This window comes from Agelaius phoeniceus, chromosome 6, assembly GCF_051311805.1.
Source record: "Agelaius phoeniceus isolate bAgePho1 chromosome 6, bAgePho1.hap1, whole genome shotgun sequence".
NCBI lineage: Eukaryota > Metazoa > Chordata > Aves > Passeriformes > Icteridae > Agelaius > Agelaius phoeniceus.
Window position 1 is genome coordinate 51,673,389 of NC_135270.1, and position 21,304 is coordinate 51,694,692.

General features: G+C 38.2%; 1 protein-coding gene across 1 annotated transcript in view; it reads right to left on the reverse strand.

The window, feature by feature from the left end:
• Positions 1-21,304, reverse strand: part of SETD3 (SET domain containing 3, actin N3(tau)-histidine methyltransferase) — a 61,509-nt gene that overhangs the window by 35,981 nt on the left and 4,224 nt on the right. The window contains exons 2-3 of the mRNA XM_054635791.2: positions 2,434-2,543; positions 707-799 (exon numbers count right to left, since the gene is read on the reverse strand). Of these exons, the coding sequence (XP_054491766.2) occupies positions 707-799; positions 2,434-2,543 (203 nt within the window). The remainder of the gene's footprint in view (positions 1-706; positions 800-2,433; positions 2,544-21,304) is intronic.

Consider the following 21,304-nt stretch of genomic DNA (forward strand, 5'->3'; position numbering starts at 1 on the left):
CCAAACCTATTCATTGCAAGGTTAAAAAGTATTTCTCAGTCATTAAAATATATCTGTCATAAAAGAGGTTACTTTTACTAAAATTATGTGAAAAGGATCTTTTAGAGTATACCTCCAAGCATAACAAAATTAATATAAAGAAAGTATTATCAACAGCAAGATGTTACGTTCCATAATAGAAGAAAACTGATCTAGTATGAAAAAGAAGCATACCTTAAACTTTGGAAAAGTGGCAATAAAATTCTTCATGAACTGTGATTTACAATAATTTCTTTATTTTGATTATGTGCATAATTTAGAGCAGAGAGACTTATTAACTGCTGCATTTACTTAGTGTATTTATATACTTTTGTCATCACTTGATGTCCTGATGTTGTCTTGCTGAAACTGTTTCAACATCCAGTAAAGCCTTAATGTAAAACAGTTACAAATTTAACTTTAGAATGTTCAGATGTATAGAGACAGAGCAGCAGACTATGCAACCAGGAACCAAGGCAGCCCATTACTCTCTAAGGATTGTTACTTCTAGTCCTTCAGATGGTGATGAGAAAACAATCTCAAGCTCCTTTTTCTACTTATCAGACAAAATTCTCACAGGATCATCTGTCTGTGATAATCATTCCGAATTCTGAGTATTCAAATGGTTAATGCCAGTGGTGAAGCCCACCTGAACATTTCAGAAACACTGCAAGTGTTTCACATTTACCTTTCTGCTTTTTGCGGATTTTCTCCACAAGCGAACGGATCTGTACATATTCCTCCCATTCCTTACCAGGACCTGGGGGAGGACTGCTGCACTCTGGAAATAAAAATGTTTTCTTTAATTAAGTACATGTTACATATATATATATACACACATAGATCTATATATGCACACATTTACATATACATTTTAACCTCAGAATTATGTTTTCACAGTAATTTAACAGAATCTCAGTACTATCTGTCCTTCAAATATGTTTACATGGCAAATAAAACAATCTCCACTGTTACAAACATCCCATTATATGACAGGTAACTAATTTAGACTTTTGAAATCTTAACACTATAACTTATTTTATTTTTAATATTCCTTCAGATATTAGAAATAGCAAATGTTTAAAAAGCTGAGTAGAGAAAAAAGTAAACAACCAGGCCATTAAGTAAATAATATCTCTGATAAGACAAACAACAAAAAGTGTCTGTTTTCAATAATTCAAGCAAAGCACTCTGTTTACATTACCCTGCTTGCCATCACTCTTGCTGTAATGAAAGCAGATAATAATAGCACAGAGCATACCTTAAATAATTGAGAAATTTGTTGGTACATACATTTGACCTGCCTAGTCATTACTGTTTTCATAGATGCAAAAGTACTGCAGGGACAAGTAAAGGAACACAAAGCCATGCTTCAGCTTTATATTACATCCACAGTGTCTCTGCCAATATTCTAAATGTCAGTGTGTGGATTTCTTGATCTAAGCCATGTAAATCCAAGTGGACAGCTGAAGATTACCTTGCTCAAGTGATTTGAAAAATCTTAGCATTGAATAAAATATGGAAGCTTGACAAAAAGAACAGCTGATACTTGTCTTTGCTTAGCAAATTAGATCCACATTTTATTTTTGGTAGCAAAGCAGAGGCCAATTGTAGCATAAGCATCAAACTGCTTTGCCAACTCCTTGTCTCCTCCTCACGAGCAATGCTAAGAAAAATTTTAATTTTTCTAAGGCAACACTTAGATGTGTCCAGAATATGAAAATATGGAGTTGTGTTTCAAAAAGAACTATATCATAGCAGTTACTAATGACAGTAGCAAGAGTCAATAGTATTTTAGCATCATCGTATGAAATTATGCTCTGCTTTTCATATTTACTAGAAATAATGGATGAGTTCCAAGTCCCTCAACAAGTGAAACAATCTTTGGTCTATACACAAGATCTAAGCACTACGAAAAGTTCCCAAACAGCAACAACAACAGATCTAAGCAACAAAAATATCTGTGCAGTTGAACTGAGTTGTATTACTGCTGCCCACAGTTAATTTCCCTACTCTAGTATCAGTTCAAAGTACTGTTCAAGTACTGTTTCAGATGGAAACAGTGTAAGTTTTCAAGTTTACAAGAAAAACATTTTTAACAAAGCTTCAATGCCAAGTTATCTGGTTGTTTAAAAATCTAATCTCACCCAGTATTTATGCTTGTACTCAGATGAAAAGCCAAATACTGCCACAAATACGGTCTGTCCAATAAATACCCATTTAAATAAGCCAATGGTGGCATATATTAACAGAGGTAGTTTAGTATGTATCTCAAAGTATCCACCTTAAGCACTCTGAAATAGCAAGCTTGGCCATTTACAGAAAAAACACAACTCATTGGCTTCAGCTAGAAAATGTTTTTGTGTGGTTTGCACAGCACTCCTTTTCCCAGAGAGGCATAAAAACAAAACTTACTTTGCAATAACTCACTAATTAGATTCAACATTTCCTTTGGAGATACTGTCGCTGTGGCTCCTGTACCTGACTTCTGAGTTTTTACTCGGCTTTTCTTCCCCATCTTCCAACTAAAACAGATTAAGAAGCACACTGTCACCAATTACAATGAAACAAAATATAATAAGTACGAATGAATGAGATCTTCTTTCACTAGTCATATGAAAAAGAAAAGAATGAGAAATTATTTCTCGCACATATATATGTGCAAGTATTATTTACATGGCCTGAACATAAGAGCTACACAGTGGAATCTGAAGCAATATTTCATGTAGTTGCATATTAATTACTTCAGGGTAATTAGGAACTAGAAATCTTAGAACAAAAAGAAAAATTATTCTAATCACATGCAAATTCATTAGTTGTGAACAAATATTGTGGATTCCAACGTATTCAGGCTACAGAAAACCAGGTTATTTTATCTCATCAGCTGCATGGCCAATAGTAGCTGAATTAGTATTTTGACTGTATGTTACATAGTAATTCAAAATTAATTGAAAATTAAGTATTCCATTTCAAATAAAATCACAATACCATCTGTATGTCTTTGCTGCAGCTTCTTCTGATTCAAGGCAACTAGTTAAAGAAAACTTGTTTTCAGTTCCCAAAGTAAATGGAACATCATCTTAGGCTGGTATTCCAATATTCAGTGCCCCTTGTTCTCCTGCAGGACTTAAATCACACAACACCTCCTGGAACAGCATTGTAGTAAGGTGTGAAATATCCAGGGAATTTCTCACATGCACTGGGAGCAATTTCTGATGCTGGCACTGAACAGGCTTCTAGAGGAGGGGCTGAGCAGGATCTGGTACTCATGAATAAGGAAGAACTGCTTACACATGAGACAGCCAACTGCCTCAGATGCAGTAATTGTGAAATCGTAGCATGTCTTGAGAAAAGAAAGGAAGGAAAAAAGCAGACTAAAGACTCTGGACTCACTGCAGCAGACAGAGCTGGGACTTGCTCAGGGAATGGTAATCAGAATGGCTTGGGAGGCTACAAACAAGTCCATGACAGCCAATCATCTTCCTGGACTCTTCTCTGAGCACCAAAGAGCAGGAGGCCAGCTGACTGTGCACAGGACTCCTCACTGACAGAGCTCAAATGAAACACAGGTAAAGTGGAACAGGGAACAGGCAACTGGAGGAGAATATAGATGCACTGTCTGGGCAAGCAGAGGATGAAAGAGGGAGGCCAAAGCCTGTTTGGAGCTGATATTGTGGATGAATGTGAAAAGCAAGAAGAAAAGCTTTTACCATGAGCAGAAGACACTCTGGGGAAAGTGTAATTCAGCTGCTAAATCAGGAACCTACCTAGTGATGAAAGGTACAGAAAAAGTTGAGACACCCGACACTTTGGGCATGGTCTTTACCAGCAAGGGCTGCTATCAGGTTTACCATGTTTCTGCATTTAGCAAAGTTTGAGGGAGAGGAGCAGCCAAATCAAAAAGCTATCTAGGTAAGCTGGACCTATGCAAGTACATAGGATCAAATGGGAAACATCCAAAGTACTAAAAAAGTTAGTTGATGTCTCTGGAAGGCTGCTGGCTACCATCTTTGAAAAGTCATGGTAATTGCTCATGACAGGAAACTGGTAACTTAAAATCAAACAAACAAAATCCAGCTGAAAGGCAAGGTGGAAGCAGCAGAGAGTAAAGGATCCAGAGAACTAGAAAACAGTGAGTTTCACCTCACATGCTGTACAAAATGTAGAATGAGTTCTAAAAGGAAGTTATATCCAGGCATGATGGACATAAATGTGACTGGAATCAGAAAACAGACTTCTAAAGGCAACCTCTGCACTGCCTTAAGCACAAGAGGAAGTGGCTTCATGGACCGGGGAGAATTGGGGGGTGCCAGTGCTTTGACTTATGCAAGGTTTTTAACACTATCTCCATAGCACCCCAATTGTCAAATTGAGGAGACATTGACTGAATAGGCAGGCAAATAATTCCTTGAATCATGAAGTTCAAAGAGTTTTGGTCTGTAATCCTTTATGCCAACAGATTAGGTGCAGTATTTCTCAGATTTCTCAGTAGACAATACCAGCCATTAATCACCAGATTTGGATGCTAGGACAGAAAGGATCCTCACATATTTACAGAAGATATAAAATGGAAAAAGCAGCCAATATGTTGAAGGGCAGGACCAGCATTCAGAAGGATCCCAACTAACTGGAGGAAGAAGCCAGAAGTGACTTTGTTAAGTTATACAAAGATATAGTATCCTGCATTTGGGAAGGAAAAGATCATATAGTGCATCATAGCTGCAGACTGGACCAGCAGCAGCTCTGCAGAAAAGGATTTGGAGACTCTAGGGGACAGCAAATTCAACAAAAGCCAGCATCCATAAACCAGTGCAAACTAACTGCAGTTTGAGCTGCATAAGCAAGAACACAAACAGCAGGTCAAGAGAAGCAATTATTCCCCTCTGCTTGCAGTGGTGAGGCCCCATGTCCAGTGCTGCAGCTTTGGGCCACACAGAGCAGGAGGTGCTGGCAAACTGAAGCACATCCAGAGGAAGGCCACTAAAAGGGCTACCACATAAAATGAAAGACATCATTTGTTCAATCTGGAGATGAAAGGGAGTCCACTACTGCCTTCATCTATGTGATAGGGAATTATGCAACAGATGAAATCAGACTCTTATTGGAAAACACAGCAAAAACTCAACAGGCAACAGACACACAATGCCTCAAAGGAAATTCCACATAGGCATAAGGAAACTTCTCACCCTGAGGATGGTAGAGCACTGAACAAGACAGGGATTTAACAGCATCTCCAAGCAACCTTGGAGAATTTAAAAATTTGACTTGGCAAGGCCCTAAGCAACCTGATTTAACTTTGAAGCTAAAGCAAAAAATGGAGCCTCTCAATCTCCAGATATACTTTTTTTCCCTACAATTCCACATGTTATTGCAACTGAAGTCTGCACATCTATAAGTAGTCTATACAGTAAATAATATCTTCCTGTACAGCACAGAAGATTCTATGTCCAGTTATTTTGCAGTGAGATGGGAGACAGTCATGTCCACAGCTTCAGACATCTCAAAGCTTTCAAACATCTGCCCAAGTCATCAAGATCACCACCGCCATAGCAGCTTTAAGTTACAACACATTGCACAGTAACATCCATAAAATGCAAAAATCACTGTACAGAAGCAGTACTTTGGGCTCCAGGTGTTCTGAACATTCTGTATATATAAAAGGAATCATTTTATCCTTGGTCAGTGCAGTTAGCAGACCCAAAATTACATGCTTCCTCTCATATGCTGCCAAAAAGTTTTGCTCTTCAGCAACTGGTATTAACACTGCAATGTACTGACCAGCAGCTGAAAATTCTAGGAGGAAAGGTCTATAATCTGGCTGCTTTCCTTTTCCATTAAGATTAGCGAGAACAAGAAGCTACCAAACCCAAGGTTTATTTTAAATAGTAACTTTGAATGATCAGGAAGCAAGCTAAGTTAACACTGTTAACTTATTAACTCAAAATTAAAGGAGCTCAAAACTGACTGAAAAGCAACACCTCATAAAAGGGAAGTAAGGCAAAACTATAAGGTGTTTTCCAAAGGCAAAGAAAACGAGTCTTTCATTTTCTGACATTAAACATAGTGCAAGAACAAAACAAGTACACACAAACTGTGAAGTCCTGGGGCATATCCACATCCCCTGATTTTAGCACTCTCTGACAGATGTCAGAGGCTCAAACAACCCACCTGTGCTGCTTCATTTTATCAGTCCCCCCTGAGTTGCATAACTTACTTTCCCAATACAGTTTCTACCATGAAAAGCCCACACATGCAGCTGGTAAGGAAAGATCCCACAGATTCAATGTGAGAACCACTGTCTGATCACATCTCTTGATGTTTGTGAATGAACACTGGACATCCCCTTGAAAGGTGCTGTTCTACCACAAACAATTACATTTGATATGAGATTTCTCTATATTTTTCAGCACAAATGAAGGGGGCAGTAATGCTCATTATGCAATCCATGTTGGATTTAAAATAGTGCTCACTGGAAATAGGATCCATATAAAAGGTCAACCTGCCATAACGCAGTGTGAGACAAAGATAAATAACAACACCAACAAAAAATTAACTTAGAGTTTATTTTCATGGTCTTCCCATTATACAGTCTTTCCTTCTGCTTTGTTTTTTTTCTTTACCCCCCAGGAGTTTTCTCGTGGTACATCCTTCACAAAGACTTTATTTGCACATTGCCTATTGCATGTTCCACTCTCCCATATGCCATTCTGCTACATTTATTTTAGAGTCTTCAGCTCTTAAGAAAAATCAAGTCAGATGGGTCTGTAATGGATCCAACAGCAGGACTGTAGATGGAGTCCAAAAGCTTAAGAGCAAGAACAGTACAGTCCTGTGTTGATTCATACAAATGTTTTCTACATTTCCTCTAAGCACAAGTCCCTGCATCTTTAGAATCATCAGAAAATTAAAGCACTCACACACCATCTATTTCATTATAAAAGTTATAAATGGCCTATAGTTTATATCAAGATACTCATAAGTATTAAGATATGCAGGTTGAAAAAATGAAATTATTTTGAAGGATTTTGTTTTCTCATTTCCAAGAATAAAGCAAGTTAACTGATCAATAAACTGGGGAAAAACAATCTTAGCAAATGTTCTGTACAAACAACTACCAATATACTGCATGCTTTTTTCTTTCCATTATTATTTTAAAGTTGTATTGAGAGGAATAATCTGCTTGAAATATAAACATCCATCAGTAAATCTTTGAGAAGAAAAAAGCCAAAGAAAACTGTGCACATTTTATAAATGGAGACATGAAAAGTGCCACTGTGGATTCAGAAAAACAACACAGCAATACATAAAGCTGTTCAAATATGGTACACAGTTAGCAACAATTTTTGAATTTTTCCTTGTATGAAACACTCAGTAGCAATAATCCATTATTCCAGTGAAAGTAGTGGCAAGAATTATGTCTAAAGATAAAGCTGATTTCAGAGGCTGTGAACTTCAGCTTCCCAAATACAATGAAAAGGAAAATTTGAACAATGCTTTGTATTTATATTGCTACCCTAGATGAATATTGTTTCAGAGGCCAAGACCAGAAATCTAGCTGAAATCTGGTCTACACAAGAAATTCAAGGCTAATACAAGATATGTCTCAGCTACTACTGATGCTCAAATAAAACACAGCAAACATACCATAGAAAAAAACAAGCTCATTGAACACAACTTAAAAGATTGATGGCACCATAATCAGAAATGCATTTTTTCAGTATACTGCTACCAGTATATGAATATGAAATAAGCTCTGTGAGTATCTCTGCTCTCTCCTTTGATACATGCATCCTGTCTAACTATTGCTTCTTAGCCATCAGAATTTCTACAGAGAAAATATTCTACATGCACAATTAAATCAGCAAGTCTCTCTCTCACACACACACACACAAAAAAAAGCAAAACCATCAGATCAGACTGACATCTTGGGATATCTAGTTAAGGAAGTATTTCCTTTCAAGGAATCATCTACCTTGATCAAAACTGTACTTTTGGATCCAATTCCCAATGAGAAAAACAGGTTTCTACTTCCTACATACTCATCTTCATTCAGTGTTCAGTTACATGAAACAGATATAACTATTTAAAACTAATGCATTTGACAGCTGAATTGTTTAGCAAGAGCCATAATTTGAAAGGATTTGCTGCTATACATAGCTGTCTAGAAAATGAATTCCAAATACCAGCACTGTGAAGTCTATGTATCATTAAAAAGTCACACATTATATCTTATAAAATAAATAATTTAAAAATAGATTATGAATGTTTTTTCAAAACTTCTGAAATCTAACAGAACACTTCATCCAATTTCATGGTTGGGAAAAAAGTTTAGTTAAGGAGTGCTCTGCTGTATTTAACCAGCAAATGATGATTATAATGATAGCAGGAGACCCAATATGGAGAAAGTAAGTGTGCTTCCTTTGTGAAACCACCTTTGTAATTTAGCTCATGAAACAGATTATAGAGTTAAATTTCAATTCAATTTAAAAAAATCCTAGAATTCCATGACATATTTGTAACTTCAGGGGAAAAAAACAGTATATTTTTCATTTTAAATAAAATTTCAGACAAAAAGGTGGGGGTTTTTTCCTGCAAGTGACTAAAGTTATTGATTAGAAAGAAAGTTCAAGTCCTCTTTTTGACACAGCAATGAAAAGAAGGGGTGTTTGGCAGTACCTGCATGACAACAGAAAAAGCAATAAATACATGTAAAAGATATATATGTGTGTATATATATATATATATAAAATATAGCAGCACTACACGGGGAGAAGCAAAAGAAAAAATCCTTCAGATTCAGAACCACAAACTTTATGTATGTCTGAAGAAGCAGCACACATTTCAGTGGAAAAGCAATTTGGGTTTTTTTGTTTTTCTTTTTGAGTTTGGCTTTCTGGCTGTATTCTGGTGAATAGCCTTTAAGTACTATGCCATGTTTTCTTTCAAATGAACGTTGCTGAAAATTCCTGAAAGCATTCTCCAAAGAGCGAGTACACTGACAGCAATGATGAACATGCTTAGTAACACAGAACACAGCCACATTTCCAAATATAGTGTATCAGCTGGCCTGACAAAGAGAATCATGCCAAAACTGGCAGTGAGAGGTGTAAATGATCCATCTCCCTCTCTAATACTGCTATCAAAGAGCAGTATTGGGTGAGACTTTGAACTGGTTTCCACATCACACACAAAAAGAATATTTTAATGAGCTGTAAAATACGCTTCCTTTTTACTTACAGCTTTAAAAAGTGAGCATGTTTACCTAACAGCTTCAGAAGGTAACCATGAGAAGTCTGCACAAAACCTCAGATGTACTAAAGAACTGCCACCAAGTGAATGCATTTTTGTTGTTTTATTTAAAAAATAACCATGACTGCTTTAGCATATTTAAGAAACGCAATACTTCTGGTATAAGAGAGTTTGACTTCATCACAGGACTGCATTTTGTATATGGAAACAATGCCAATTTTGCACAATAAAACACAGATCTTTCCAAATAATAGGTCAAAAAAAAAAAAACTTCCATTTAATCATTAACAAACCCCTCAGTTCACTGTAGTGCTACATAGAGCTGCAGTCAGATTTGATTGGAAAAAAAACATTAAAAGATCTGTCATTGAGCACTGTAAAGACACCTACCTCTCCCCCTCTCTAACTGCGTAAAAATACAAGTTGCAACCTTTGTTACAAAACTGTGAATATGATCATTGAGCTAAGTAAACACTATGTTAATTTTTAACTGTGCTGGACTTAAAAAACTTATCCTACATGATGCAGACCACATGAAGTCAGATTTCTTCTGGATGTGTATCTCACTTTCTTTTCCAGTGGCCTCAGAATCCCTGCTGTGCTCTGTCACCCTCCTCATCTCCTCTGGGACTTGGATTAGCTTCAACTATTACTTTTTACTTTACAGAGCAGTAAACCAGCTACTAAAAAATTTGCCAGACTTTTACATACCAACCAAGTTAGGAGTTCTCACAGCAAGAGTTACCTCTCCAAGTTTCCCTTCACTTCAAGGACTCAGTACATTTCAATGCAGTATCTTAACATTGCATCTTCTTTAATTCAGATCCTTGTAGATATTAATTACATTATGTTCTCATTATTACATAATAGTTACCACTCCATGCATCTACTTGGCATACAGGGGCACAGATGGCAGAGGGGTGCAGATCTAGAATCTCTATTAGAAGGATACATATGGGTAAACAAGGGCAGACAAGGAGAAGACAAGGGAATTCTCAAGCCATGCAGAGAGCAAGGAGAGATGAGTATTGTGGGTGGCTGTGGGATACATTCCTTGGCTGCATCAAAAGGGAGGACAGATGAGTGGGATGCACACAAATGAGACTTGCAATTTCTTTTTCTAGCTTGACTGCCTAGCCTAAGTCCTTTTCCCCTCTGCTTCAGAGAGGGAAGTGTATCATCTCTTACATCAACATATGTTAAGAAGCTGGGGTCTTAAAGGACAAACTTAATGCTTATTAATGCTCAGACAACTGACAGGAGCTCTCCAATCTGTATGTAGGAGAACACAATTTTACACTTGATATGACCAGTTCTACACAAAATGTGATCTTTTGCTTCCACTGATCAAGTTTGGTTTTTTCTCCTAAACTTGAATCTTATGACTGTGGCTAAAAAGATAAATACATTTCATAGCAAATAGATGAAATCAAGAAGTGTAAGAACACTGTGGGTGGAGGAAGAGATCTGTGATCTTTAAGAAAAATTCAGCTTATACATTTACAATGAATGCTATGTTTTCTTTTGAAAACCACCTACATCATGTCACTTGGAAACCACATTAACATTCTCATCACTCCTAAGGTATTAATCTAAATGTTCCCACTAAATAAATGACTAATTAGTTACTGATTCAATCCCTTTCCCCCCAGCTCTTTCATCTTTGATGTACTCCACCCCTTCTCTTCTTGCTATTAATTCTCCTCTTCTATGACCGCCTTTTCCTTTTTCTTCCACTTCCTCTACAAACTTGTCACAAAATCTGTTCTAAATACAAATGTCATTGCAATTCACTGTCTGTGTATTTTCTTTCTCCAGCATGTCTCGGTTCTTCTGTTTAAGTTGCAAGCTCTTTTGGAAGTTGGACCTTCTGTGATTGTATGGAGGACTAATAACAAATTAATTTTTTTTTTTTTAAACAGGATCTGAAGTATTTCTGTAGCACTGATTACAACACTGATAAAAATGACCTAAAGAAAGCACTAATAAGATTAATAATAGAAAACCCCATATTTTTTCCACTTATGACTGCATTCCACTTAAAATACAATGTGAATTTCTGTTTCCCTTAGCCATAACCCACACAATTTCCTTGAAGAGCTAGCTTTGATGCATGTGCTCCTCGTGACAAGATGCTGTATTTATAATCAGTCCAATGCACAAGTAACAGAGGGTGCCCTAGGATCTTCTGCTCTCCCAAAACAACTTGCACCCCTCAAATGCAGCTCCTTCTTGTTAGTTAATCTGAGCACTCTATTCTATATAAAATATAGGCCAGATGCTTAGGCTTTTCAATTGAATATCAAGTCAAGAAAGCCACCTCCAGCAGCAACCCACAGCCCCAGATACTCACGTTCTGCAGGAAGAGAGACATCCTGGAACACACTTATATTGGTTACATGCTGCAGGTTTTTTAATTCCATCTTATGAGCTTCTGCTTACCATTGCCTCCTCCCTTTCTAGTGTCTGCTTCCTGGACTCAAGACCACCCAAAGCCACAGATCTTCCTCCAAAATCTTCTTGATTAAAAAGCACTTACTACATTCCCTCATATCTTCTCATCGACAAAGGACTGCACTGAAGAGCACCCACCATCTCCTGGAGGAACAGTGAGAAGTTGCCCTGCTCTGTTTCTTTGTGAAGTCTGCAGTTTTCATCCTTACCACAGTCTCCTTTACTTTTCTTCTCCCCTCACCTCTTTTACCAGAGGAAAAGCAACAGTGATAGCAATCAAGAGCAGGCTACTAGAGACCTACAGGAAAAGCAGGACAGAGGGATTTTCCTGGATGTGTTCACGCTGCTTCTTGCAGCCCAAGCTGCAATGTAGTAAGCTTCCTTTCTTCAGGAGGCCTGTGAAATTATCCAGGGCAGCTTCTCCTACTTCATACACAAACTCACATTTATTTTCTTTTCAAAGACCTGATTTAACCACATGATCTATTTGCAATAGGACTCCGAACATTTTGTCGCTCAGGTAAAGCAAATTAAATAGGTTGTCACCATCACTTCTTAAAAAGAACAGTCTTCCTGAGAAAAAGTCTTTGAAAGCCTCATGGCTTTTGATTCAGTTATTTCCTTCCCATAGCTCCTCATCTTTCTCACTTAGCAGATGGGTTTTATTCCCTTCAGGAGATAGGTACAGGTACCATTTACCTCTGTCTGCCCTCTCTGGGATACTTGCTTCTCACAAGCATTTTTTTTCTTTGAGGAATCTACCACACCAGTGGTTGTAAGCTTTTCTATTCTCTAAAGACACAGTACCATATGAAAATTACAATAATCTAAATAAATTTAACTGATTAGGAATAAAATTTTACCCCAATTTTTACCCCAATGGGGACAAAATAAAGACTGATACAGAAAATGTCTCTCTAGCCCTCTTTAATGAAAAGAACTTACTGGCAAAAAAATTACCAGAAATGTATGTCCAGGTTCTTAATGCTTCCAAATGAATGCTTTCTCTTCCTACAGGATAGGTTTGAGTACAATTACAGTATATGTATGCCATTGCTTTAAAAACAGTTAACATCAACTAAGTAAACAAAAAAAAATTGTTAGATAATATTTTTGCTTTTGTACTTATTCAGAAAAATCCAGTTCTTGCAAAGCATCTGTTTTTCAGCTAGACCATCTTTTTACTGAACTCTTCATGCAGGCTGTTTACTAAGGCATAAGACAGTCACATGATGGACATATGCTTCAATAAATCCAGATGCAAAATTTTGATTGTTTGTGAGAACACTACTTACACGTTTTGTCCTGGAAGAGCTGTTTGCTATGGCAGTGTAATCCCAGAAGAAACACCCTCAACATATAAAAGAAACTTTGAAAAAGTCTACAAAAGAAGTAAGATTAGTTGTTGTCTAGATCTAGCCTCCCAGTGCTCACATAAGAAAATTTCCCAAATGGCAAAACCATAAATACAGAAATGTTAATATGGACTAAAATATTTATTAGCCAGTATGTCATAGAAAGTTACTTTGATTTTACCTGTTATCCTGTGCACATACATACTACACAATGCTTAAGTAAAACTGCTCATACACTAAGACATGAAATAGCAATTATGTGCTACCTTTGCTGTACTTAAATGGCTTTGTAAAGATCTAAATATTCCACAATTTTCAAAAATAGGTCCTGTGATGGCTTAACACAACCTGTTCTATTTGCCATTGCAATGTGCCAACAAGGCTCAAAATCACTTTAGTATGACTTTCAGACAGCAACTCCTTGGCCATGCTGGCACATTTATCAAGTGTCTTCATGGAAATCTCTATATTAATGATGACTAATGAGAGCAAAAACTAGAACCTGCCATCACCATTTCCTGTATTTTGCTTAGTCAGACTACTTTGCAAAAGTAGAAAAAATTAGTTACATTGATAACTATGAAGGCACAAGTTAAAATTAAGCAATACTATGTTAATAGAGGTGCAACAGAACACTGTAACAATACATTGCTCCAGAGTGAACAGCTAAGAGGAGAAGTTCTGTCCCAGTCCAAGACAGCTAATGTGCTTTGAAATTTTGACAAGGCCTTGCATGCAATTAGGACTTTAGAATGATGCTATCTAAGCATCATATTTCCATAACAATTGTTTTTTAACCCAAAATGTACATGTTACATAGCTCTGTCTTGGTTACTAAGAATCATAGTAATTTCAACCACCAAAAAAGAGGCAGCACCTCTATAAATGGGGGAAAGAACTCCTAATAAAAATTTAACCCATTCCTCCATTTGTGTTACTGAAAAAACAAGTGTGTGTGGACACCATCCACTTTTTTTCCAAATTCTCTAGAATGCACAGAAAAGATTGATGCATATTGATACATATCACTACGTATTTACTGTGACCTGTTTCATGTAACTGCTAGAGCAGAAGGAAAGGAGCCTAGCTGAATAGCAAAAAAAAATCTTGGGTATCACTGTGTCAATTTTTTAAAGTCCTTTTTTAATTGCATTATAGTCAACAGCATAAATAACACATAACTAGGCAATAACATATATTCCAATTAACTGGATTGTCTCAAAGGAAGAGATTTAAAGCTGAAGACACTTAATGCCAAGGACTACTGTTTAATTGCAACAATAATTCCAGATAAGTGGAATGCCCTCAAGCAACCTAGTAGCAATCGGGCCCACAATTATTGCTACACACTGAAAAATTCTCCTCTCAGTTTAGCTTAGTTTTTGCTTTAACACCTTTGCCTACCCTCTGCTTTCTACACCTACTGCAACTCCAGTATGATTTACTATTGCCTCCCACACTGCTCCCTTCCATTAGATAATTATGTAGGGCCATCATACTGACAAACCACATCTCCAGTCTCAGCATGGGCAGCACATCCTAGAAAGGGATGGCCACAGTCCTGGCACCCTTCCCATGTAGCTAGCTCGCATGTTGAAGTTACTCCTCCAAGCAGCCAGGTGATGCAGATGTAACCATACAGCAGATACATCACCTGCATTTCACTGAAAAGAACTTACTGCCCACAGAATCCTTCCAATATGTTCACAAAGTTACAAAAAACCTCTTGCAAACCACTCTAATGAAAGGGAGGAAGGAAAGATGATATCCAGAGCAGAAAACAAGTTTCACAAGCTTCAAGACTTGTTCTAGGCTATGTGGCAACACACACAATTCTTGCCCTCAAAACGAGTTTCATTATACATTCATGTCTTGTACCGACTTAAATTGGCTGAATGTTTCAATACTGCTGCTGGAAACAAAAAACTACTTAAGTATCTATATTTGGACACTGAATTGACACTACCCAGCATGCGCAATTAAACTGTGCTTGAAATTATAAATATCTGAATTCAGCTACAGTTTCAAGTTGCTTCCTGGAATACCCTGTCCTTAAAGAAGGGATTCTAAGCAGTTTTAAAGTAACTGCTGTATTTTTTCAAGCTAAGAGTATGAAGCACAGCTGTTCCATCAAGCTTCTGAAGCAGATTAATTCCTTAAAGATGTAGTCAGAAGTGGTATTGGTGGCACTTCATCCTGACCAGGAGAGTTTGGGATCACTATCAGACCACAAGAAACAAAACATGGTCCAGAAATGTTTACTGAATTCTAAGAGCTCCAGGCTGCAGCCAGGAACCACAGCAGAAACTAGTGTGAACAACGAAAAGACAAGTTTGGAGAAATCCATTTGGTATTTGTGTACCTCTTCTCAGGCTTTCCAAGACATGGGAATAGTTATGCCAGTTAATGGGCTTGCTGTTAAATTATACTCTGTGCCTTGTGCACTTCTGAAAGACACCTGACAGATCATGCTGGTATAGGATCATGGTTGCATGGAGGCACAAAGTTCAGAGTGGCACTGCACCTCCATGAGAATGTGCTGCTCTTTTAGCCACACAAAGGGTACACCTGGCCTGCTTTCCTGCTCTGGGCTCAGGGCAACATCAGCTCATTGAACACACATATATATAAACCTATCACTGCTCATTTGTGGAAATAATGAATGAGCATTACTATCATTCATTCCATGTGAAGTTTGAGGAGAGTCATACAATGGTTGCCAATGTATAAATTGGAGCACTGCACAGATTTACTGCAATGCAATTGATAAGAAATACTCTGGGGATGCTCCTTAATGGTTTGAAAGAAACATTTTACCATTTTACATTTATTACAGAGCTGCTTCTTTTGCTGGCAAGCCTTTACAGAAGAGATCACAGCCCTCGAGCCCAGTTATGATTACACTTCAATTCACTGCAATTTTAGTGTCCTCAAACCACCCGGGGCAGACCAAGCACTCTGCATTTCTAAATCCCAAAAGAGTACTATTTGACAGTTGGGTGAGGAACTTCTGACAACATTTAAGAGCTATGCACATTGAAAAAAAAATTAAGAAGTTTCTGCTATGAATGCCTGGTAAGTGATGTAACTGAGGGCTAAACAACTGTCAGAAAGTCTTCCAAAGCCATTTGCCTTAAGCCCACTCCCTAGCTAGAGGTTAAAATGGTGATTATTCCAGTAGGTGTCAAGAAATTTCAGGAAAAACGCTGGCAGTTTTCTGAAAAACACTGGCAGTTTTCTGATTTTTTTTTATTCTAGACCTTGAAAATGAAGCAGCATATTCTTTCAAGCCCCTTCATACCTTCTGGCATTCACAGTTGGCAACTTGAGACCTTACAGTCTCTTCCATGTTTACTCAAACTCTGCAGTGGTTTGAAATAAAGCAGCTTTTAACATACACATTTACTGGGCTCTAAGAAACAAGAAAGGCACAGCACTATTAAGTGTTACCTAGCTTCATCCCCGAGCTTTCAGATGTTTGATAAAGTAATAAACAAAATGTATACAGACTATAAGGTCCTGTAAACTGCCATAATCTTCTCAGAATGTTAATCCTCACCATTTAGAAGAATGATAGGAGAACTGTTAGGCAGCACTTGTTTTTCTGGTACGCTCACAGGTGACAACACAAGCCGAAGAAGAAATAAACATTTATTTTAGCACACATTACAGTGTAAGCACATTGCCCACTCCAGTTCTAAAATATCTAGGAAGACCATATAACTTTCTGAACAAAGGTGTCCTCTCTGTATTAAGGCAGAAAGATTGACCAGCATGTTTTCACAAGGTAACTGCCTCCAGTATCCTAATAAACTGTTAACATGTCTGCTGAGAATCTGTTTTCCTGCCCCATCTTAATTTGGTGCACACCCCTAGTCATTTCCTCAGCCTATCCCTCTGACCCCCAGCTTGCACTGAATCACAGAGTAGGGCTGACCAGACCCTACAAGCAGTGTTTCAAAATGTTCAGATAAAGAGCTGAAAAGATTTCTGTAGTCTTTCTACAAATCTCTAGGAAGCCTGAGCTTGTCTTGCCTCTGACCCCTCCAAACTGAGATTTCAATGTTTTTATTCCCAAGTACCTTCCTTGCTAGATAAACCACTTGTGTCAGATTCCAGCAGTTTGGACTTTCAACAGTGCCAGGCCCCTGCAGACCCCTCATCTTCCATCTCATCTGAGACCTGCATGGTTCCTGTGCTGCAGCAAGAATCCAGTTCAAGCAGCAGCCTCAGGGCCTGTTGTCACTGTCACAGCCCCATGTCCCCCACCAGCAACACCACCAGGTCTCCTTCGGCCATAAAGGACCACGAAGGGATATTGTGTTAACAACAAGTCACACCTGCAACACTTGCAAGAGGATACTTATACCCATCAGCCCAAAAAGAAAATTTGTTCCTACTGAATATAATCTCAAACAAGGGAAAAACAGCAGCCTGACTCCAGAAAACACTGGCTGTCGGTGTTAGGATTCCCAGTTCTTGTAGCTGGGTTTTCTGCTACTACAAATAGAACCATTACCAACAAGTCAGGCAAATTTGTAAATAGATAGAGATGACTCCTACTCAGACCAAGTAATTCTTCCTGAGAGACACAAAGGACAGAACTGAATACAAACACCATGGCTATTGTAGCAAAGCTGCACCTGATGCCTTGCTGTAGGGGACATGGGTGAATTTCTATCCACCAGAGAAAAATGCATTCTGGGAGCAGCAGCACTTTCCAAAACTATAGAGCAGCCATGCCCTAGGCCTTAGGTCAACACATCATATAGGGGCAGGGCTGAAGTCTGCAGAAATGTGCTCAAACCAGCTTTTTGGTATTGACCTCATCTGGCATTTGAGAGTTTTCTGGAAAAGACACAACTTTATCTTTACAGAAGGTAAAATATTCCTCGAAGTTGCACAGAATTTTGCTGTCTTGGAGTGCTACAGTAAAACCCCAGTATGACAAATAAAACCAGCATCATTGCACCAACTTCCCACTTTCAAACTAGGCATACACCCTGCCTTTAAGACTGCAGTCACTGTTTACTAGAGTTTGCAAAGTTTTTGGCTGTTCATATTATTATATGAAATTCTACACTATACCTCCAAACCACTTAGAGACCAACTCTTAATCATCACAGAATACAGCAAGCAATTTTTTTTATTAGTCTACTTATTTTTTTCCTCTAAATGCCCAAACTCAAAGTGCAACAGGCCATTTTTTAAATTCAGGCATGGATTCAAAGACTCAGTAAGCCAGAGAAACAGGTTGTAGAAGCCAAGCATCCTACAGTGACAGAAGGAAATCTTAATATTATCTGTCATTGTCCTGAAAACAGGAATTCTATTTTCAAATAGAGCATTGACAAATGCAAAAATTGTAATTTCACGAGCCCTTACAGAGCTCACTGTTCCCAAGCATCAGCTGGGAACAAATAACTGCTTGAATGCAGACTTTTGGAAATAGGGGCAGAGAACAGCTACAATCTGAATCTGACAACCACATGAAAACCCAACAGTCATTTTCTGCAACTCTGTTTTACAGTTCTATTAGTGTACTCACTGTATCAGCACACAGAGCTTCTCAAATTGGTCTGACAACATCCTTGCTCCTGACTGACAGAATCAGGTGCAGCATACCCCAGAGGGAATGGATGCTTCTCTATTTTAAGTAAAGTTAATATATTAATATGCTATCAATGCAACTCTGCTTAGCAAAGGGGAAGATTACACATTGTAGGTGGTCATCCAAAGTAACCAGCCATTTCTTTCTTCACCAGCCAACCCTTATTACTTTCTGCAAGTCTAAAAATACTGTCCCAGCACACAAAGTTCCTTAAGCAAAGAAATTCATCCATACACAGCTCAGCTTCCTGCTAAGATCCGCTTCATTTGAAAATGGCAGTTTCCAAAGAAAGGATTATCCAGTTGCAAGACCATTTATATATATACACACACATATATATATGTATGTACATATATACATACATACACACACACACACACACACATATATATAAAATATATATATATATATGTATAAATGACATCGAGACATAGCAGGAATATCCAAAGACAAGCAGTTACCCTCCAAAGTGAGCAGCAGAAGTTATAGAATGTCTGCTGGTTTACAGAGGTTAGAGCTGGAGTTCCACAACAAGACTGTAGAAATGTGTCAGTCACCAGTTTCCTGAATCCCAGCAGCTCTAATCATGCCACCTGGAAGCTCACAGACCACCCAGATACCACAGCCTGTATAAGGCAGTGGAGACTAACCCAGAAGACTGTGAGCCTATTTTGAAAAGTCAGTTTTGTTTATGTGAAAAACTAAACCCTGGACAAATGGGTCACAGACTTTTAGATACAGGCCAGTAGCTATTTCTGAGTAACATATTCAACAAGAAACTATGCAGATGCATTAAAGAAATGCTTTTGTACCTAGGGTTCAATTGACAAAACTGAATAAATAAACCTGTAAATAGATGCAGGAAAAACCAACTAAGCTGGAAGATCTGAACATTTTTTATCACTGGTTTTGAAGAAGCAAGAAAACCAACTTTATGAACACTGATATCAACCTGTGTCCCACTCTATCAAAAAAAATAGAAGAGCATATTGGTGACAATTCATCATATCCCAGTGAAAGTCTGGGAAAACAAATGCTGAAACCAGAATAAGGAATAGTGACTACCACTGCAGTAAAACAGAACCATTTTAACAAACCCTGAAATGCTGTCTGTACAGCAGGTATCAAAAATGTAACAAAAGCATCTATATGACTAACACCTTCTACTTTTGAAAATGATAAATTATACTCTGTTGTATTTAGGGGAAAAAACAAGTAACCTTGAATGCTAAAAAAAAATCTTATATAGCTGCCTGGAACTCTAGATTTGATGCACAAGGGTAACTTGGTATTAACAAGTTAGTGTTAACTTCTTTTCTCCAGACCAAACAGTCTCAACTCTCCCAGCCTTTCTTCATATGAGGAAAGTCCCTTAATCATCTCAGTGGCCCCTCTTCAGTAACTCCACCTCTCACACTGGGGGGCTCAGAACTGGACACTACACTCCAGATGTGGCCTCACCGTGCTGAGGGGAGGGAAGCTGTTGAAGCAAGTAGCCTTGAAGGGAGAGCAGTGGATGCTGTTCATCTCTGCATTAATAAGGCTTTTAACAACATCTACCATCACATACTCACACAAGCTGATGAACTACCAACTAAAGTAGTGGACAGTGAGGTGGACTGAAAACTGGCTGCACTGCTGGATTCAAGAGGCTGTGGTGAATGGCAGGAAGTTCAGCTGGAGGCTGGTCACACCAGCATAGCCCAGGGATTAGTACTGGGACTAACACTGATTATCATCCTCACTGATGACTTGAGCAGTGGGACAAATCAGACACACAGTTCCACAAATTATATAATGGCATACATCAGTTCATTTGAATTACCTAGGGGCAAACCTGTAAAAAGAGATCTTTCAGAAGTCCTTGTCAGAAATATTTAAATGCAAAAGTTGTTAAATGCAACATCTCCTTCTCTCAGTTCTTGAAATTATTATGTGGCTACAACTATAAACTGTCATCAAATAAAGATAACCAAGAACCTCCAACAGTGGCCACAAAGACAACTCCCACAGGACCTGTCAAGGGCAGGAAACAGCCTGCACCTCATGCTTGGTTGGCACCAACCCCTTCCCACAAAGCAACTCATCCTCCCTTAGCTTGGCATGGGAATGGACACACCAGGCAAGACCCAAGGAAGTTCTGGAGCAGCAATTCAGGTCCTGTGGAAGTAGAAATCCACACACCACATCCTCTTCCTACTCTGCTGAAACATTACTTGAAGACTTTGGGCACTAGTGCTATAAAGCATTAAAGACAAAAGCAAGATTAACTAAGAAATACAGGCAGCATTTGTAATGTAAGAGACTTAGTTTATTGAGATGATTCCATCATTATTTATCATATTCTAGAATACATACAAACATGTAAAAAGGACAATCTACAAACTGATCTGCATGCAAAAGGCTAGAATCATAGGTACCACTGGAGCCCCAGAGATTGACTCCCTTCCTTTCAGTGCAGGTTATCACACTCTTAACAGAAACAATAAAAAAGGAACTGAATAGAACTGACAGACTTTACAGTCTATCTTCACTTACAAAAACAATTTTGGCCTACATTAATACACTAGTTGAAAACCATATGTTCAAACCCTGCTGTAGGCACTTCCAGGACAGG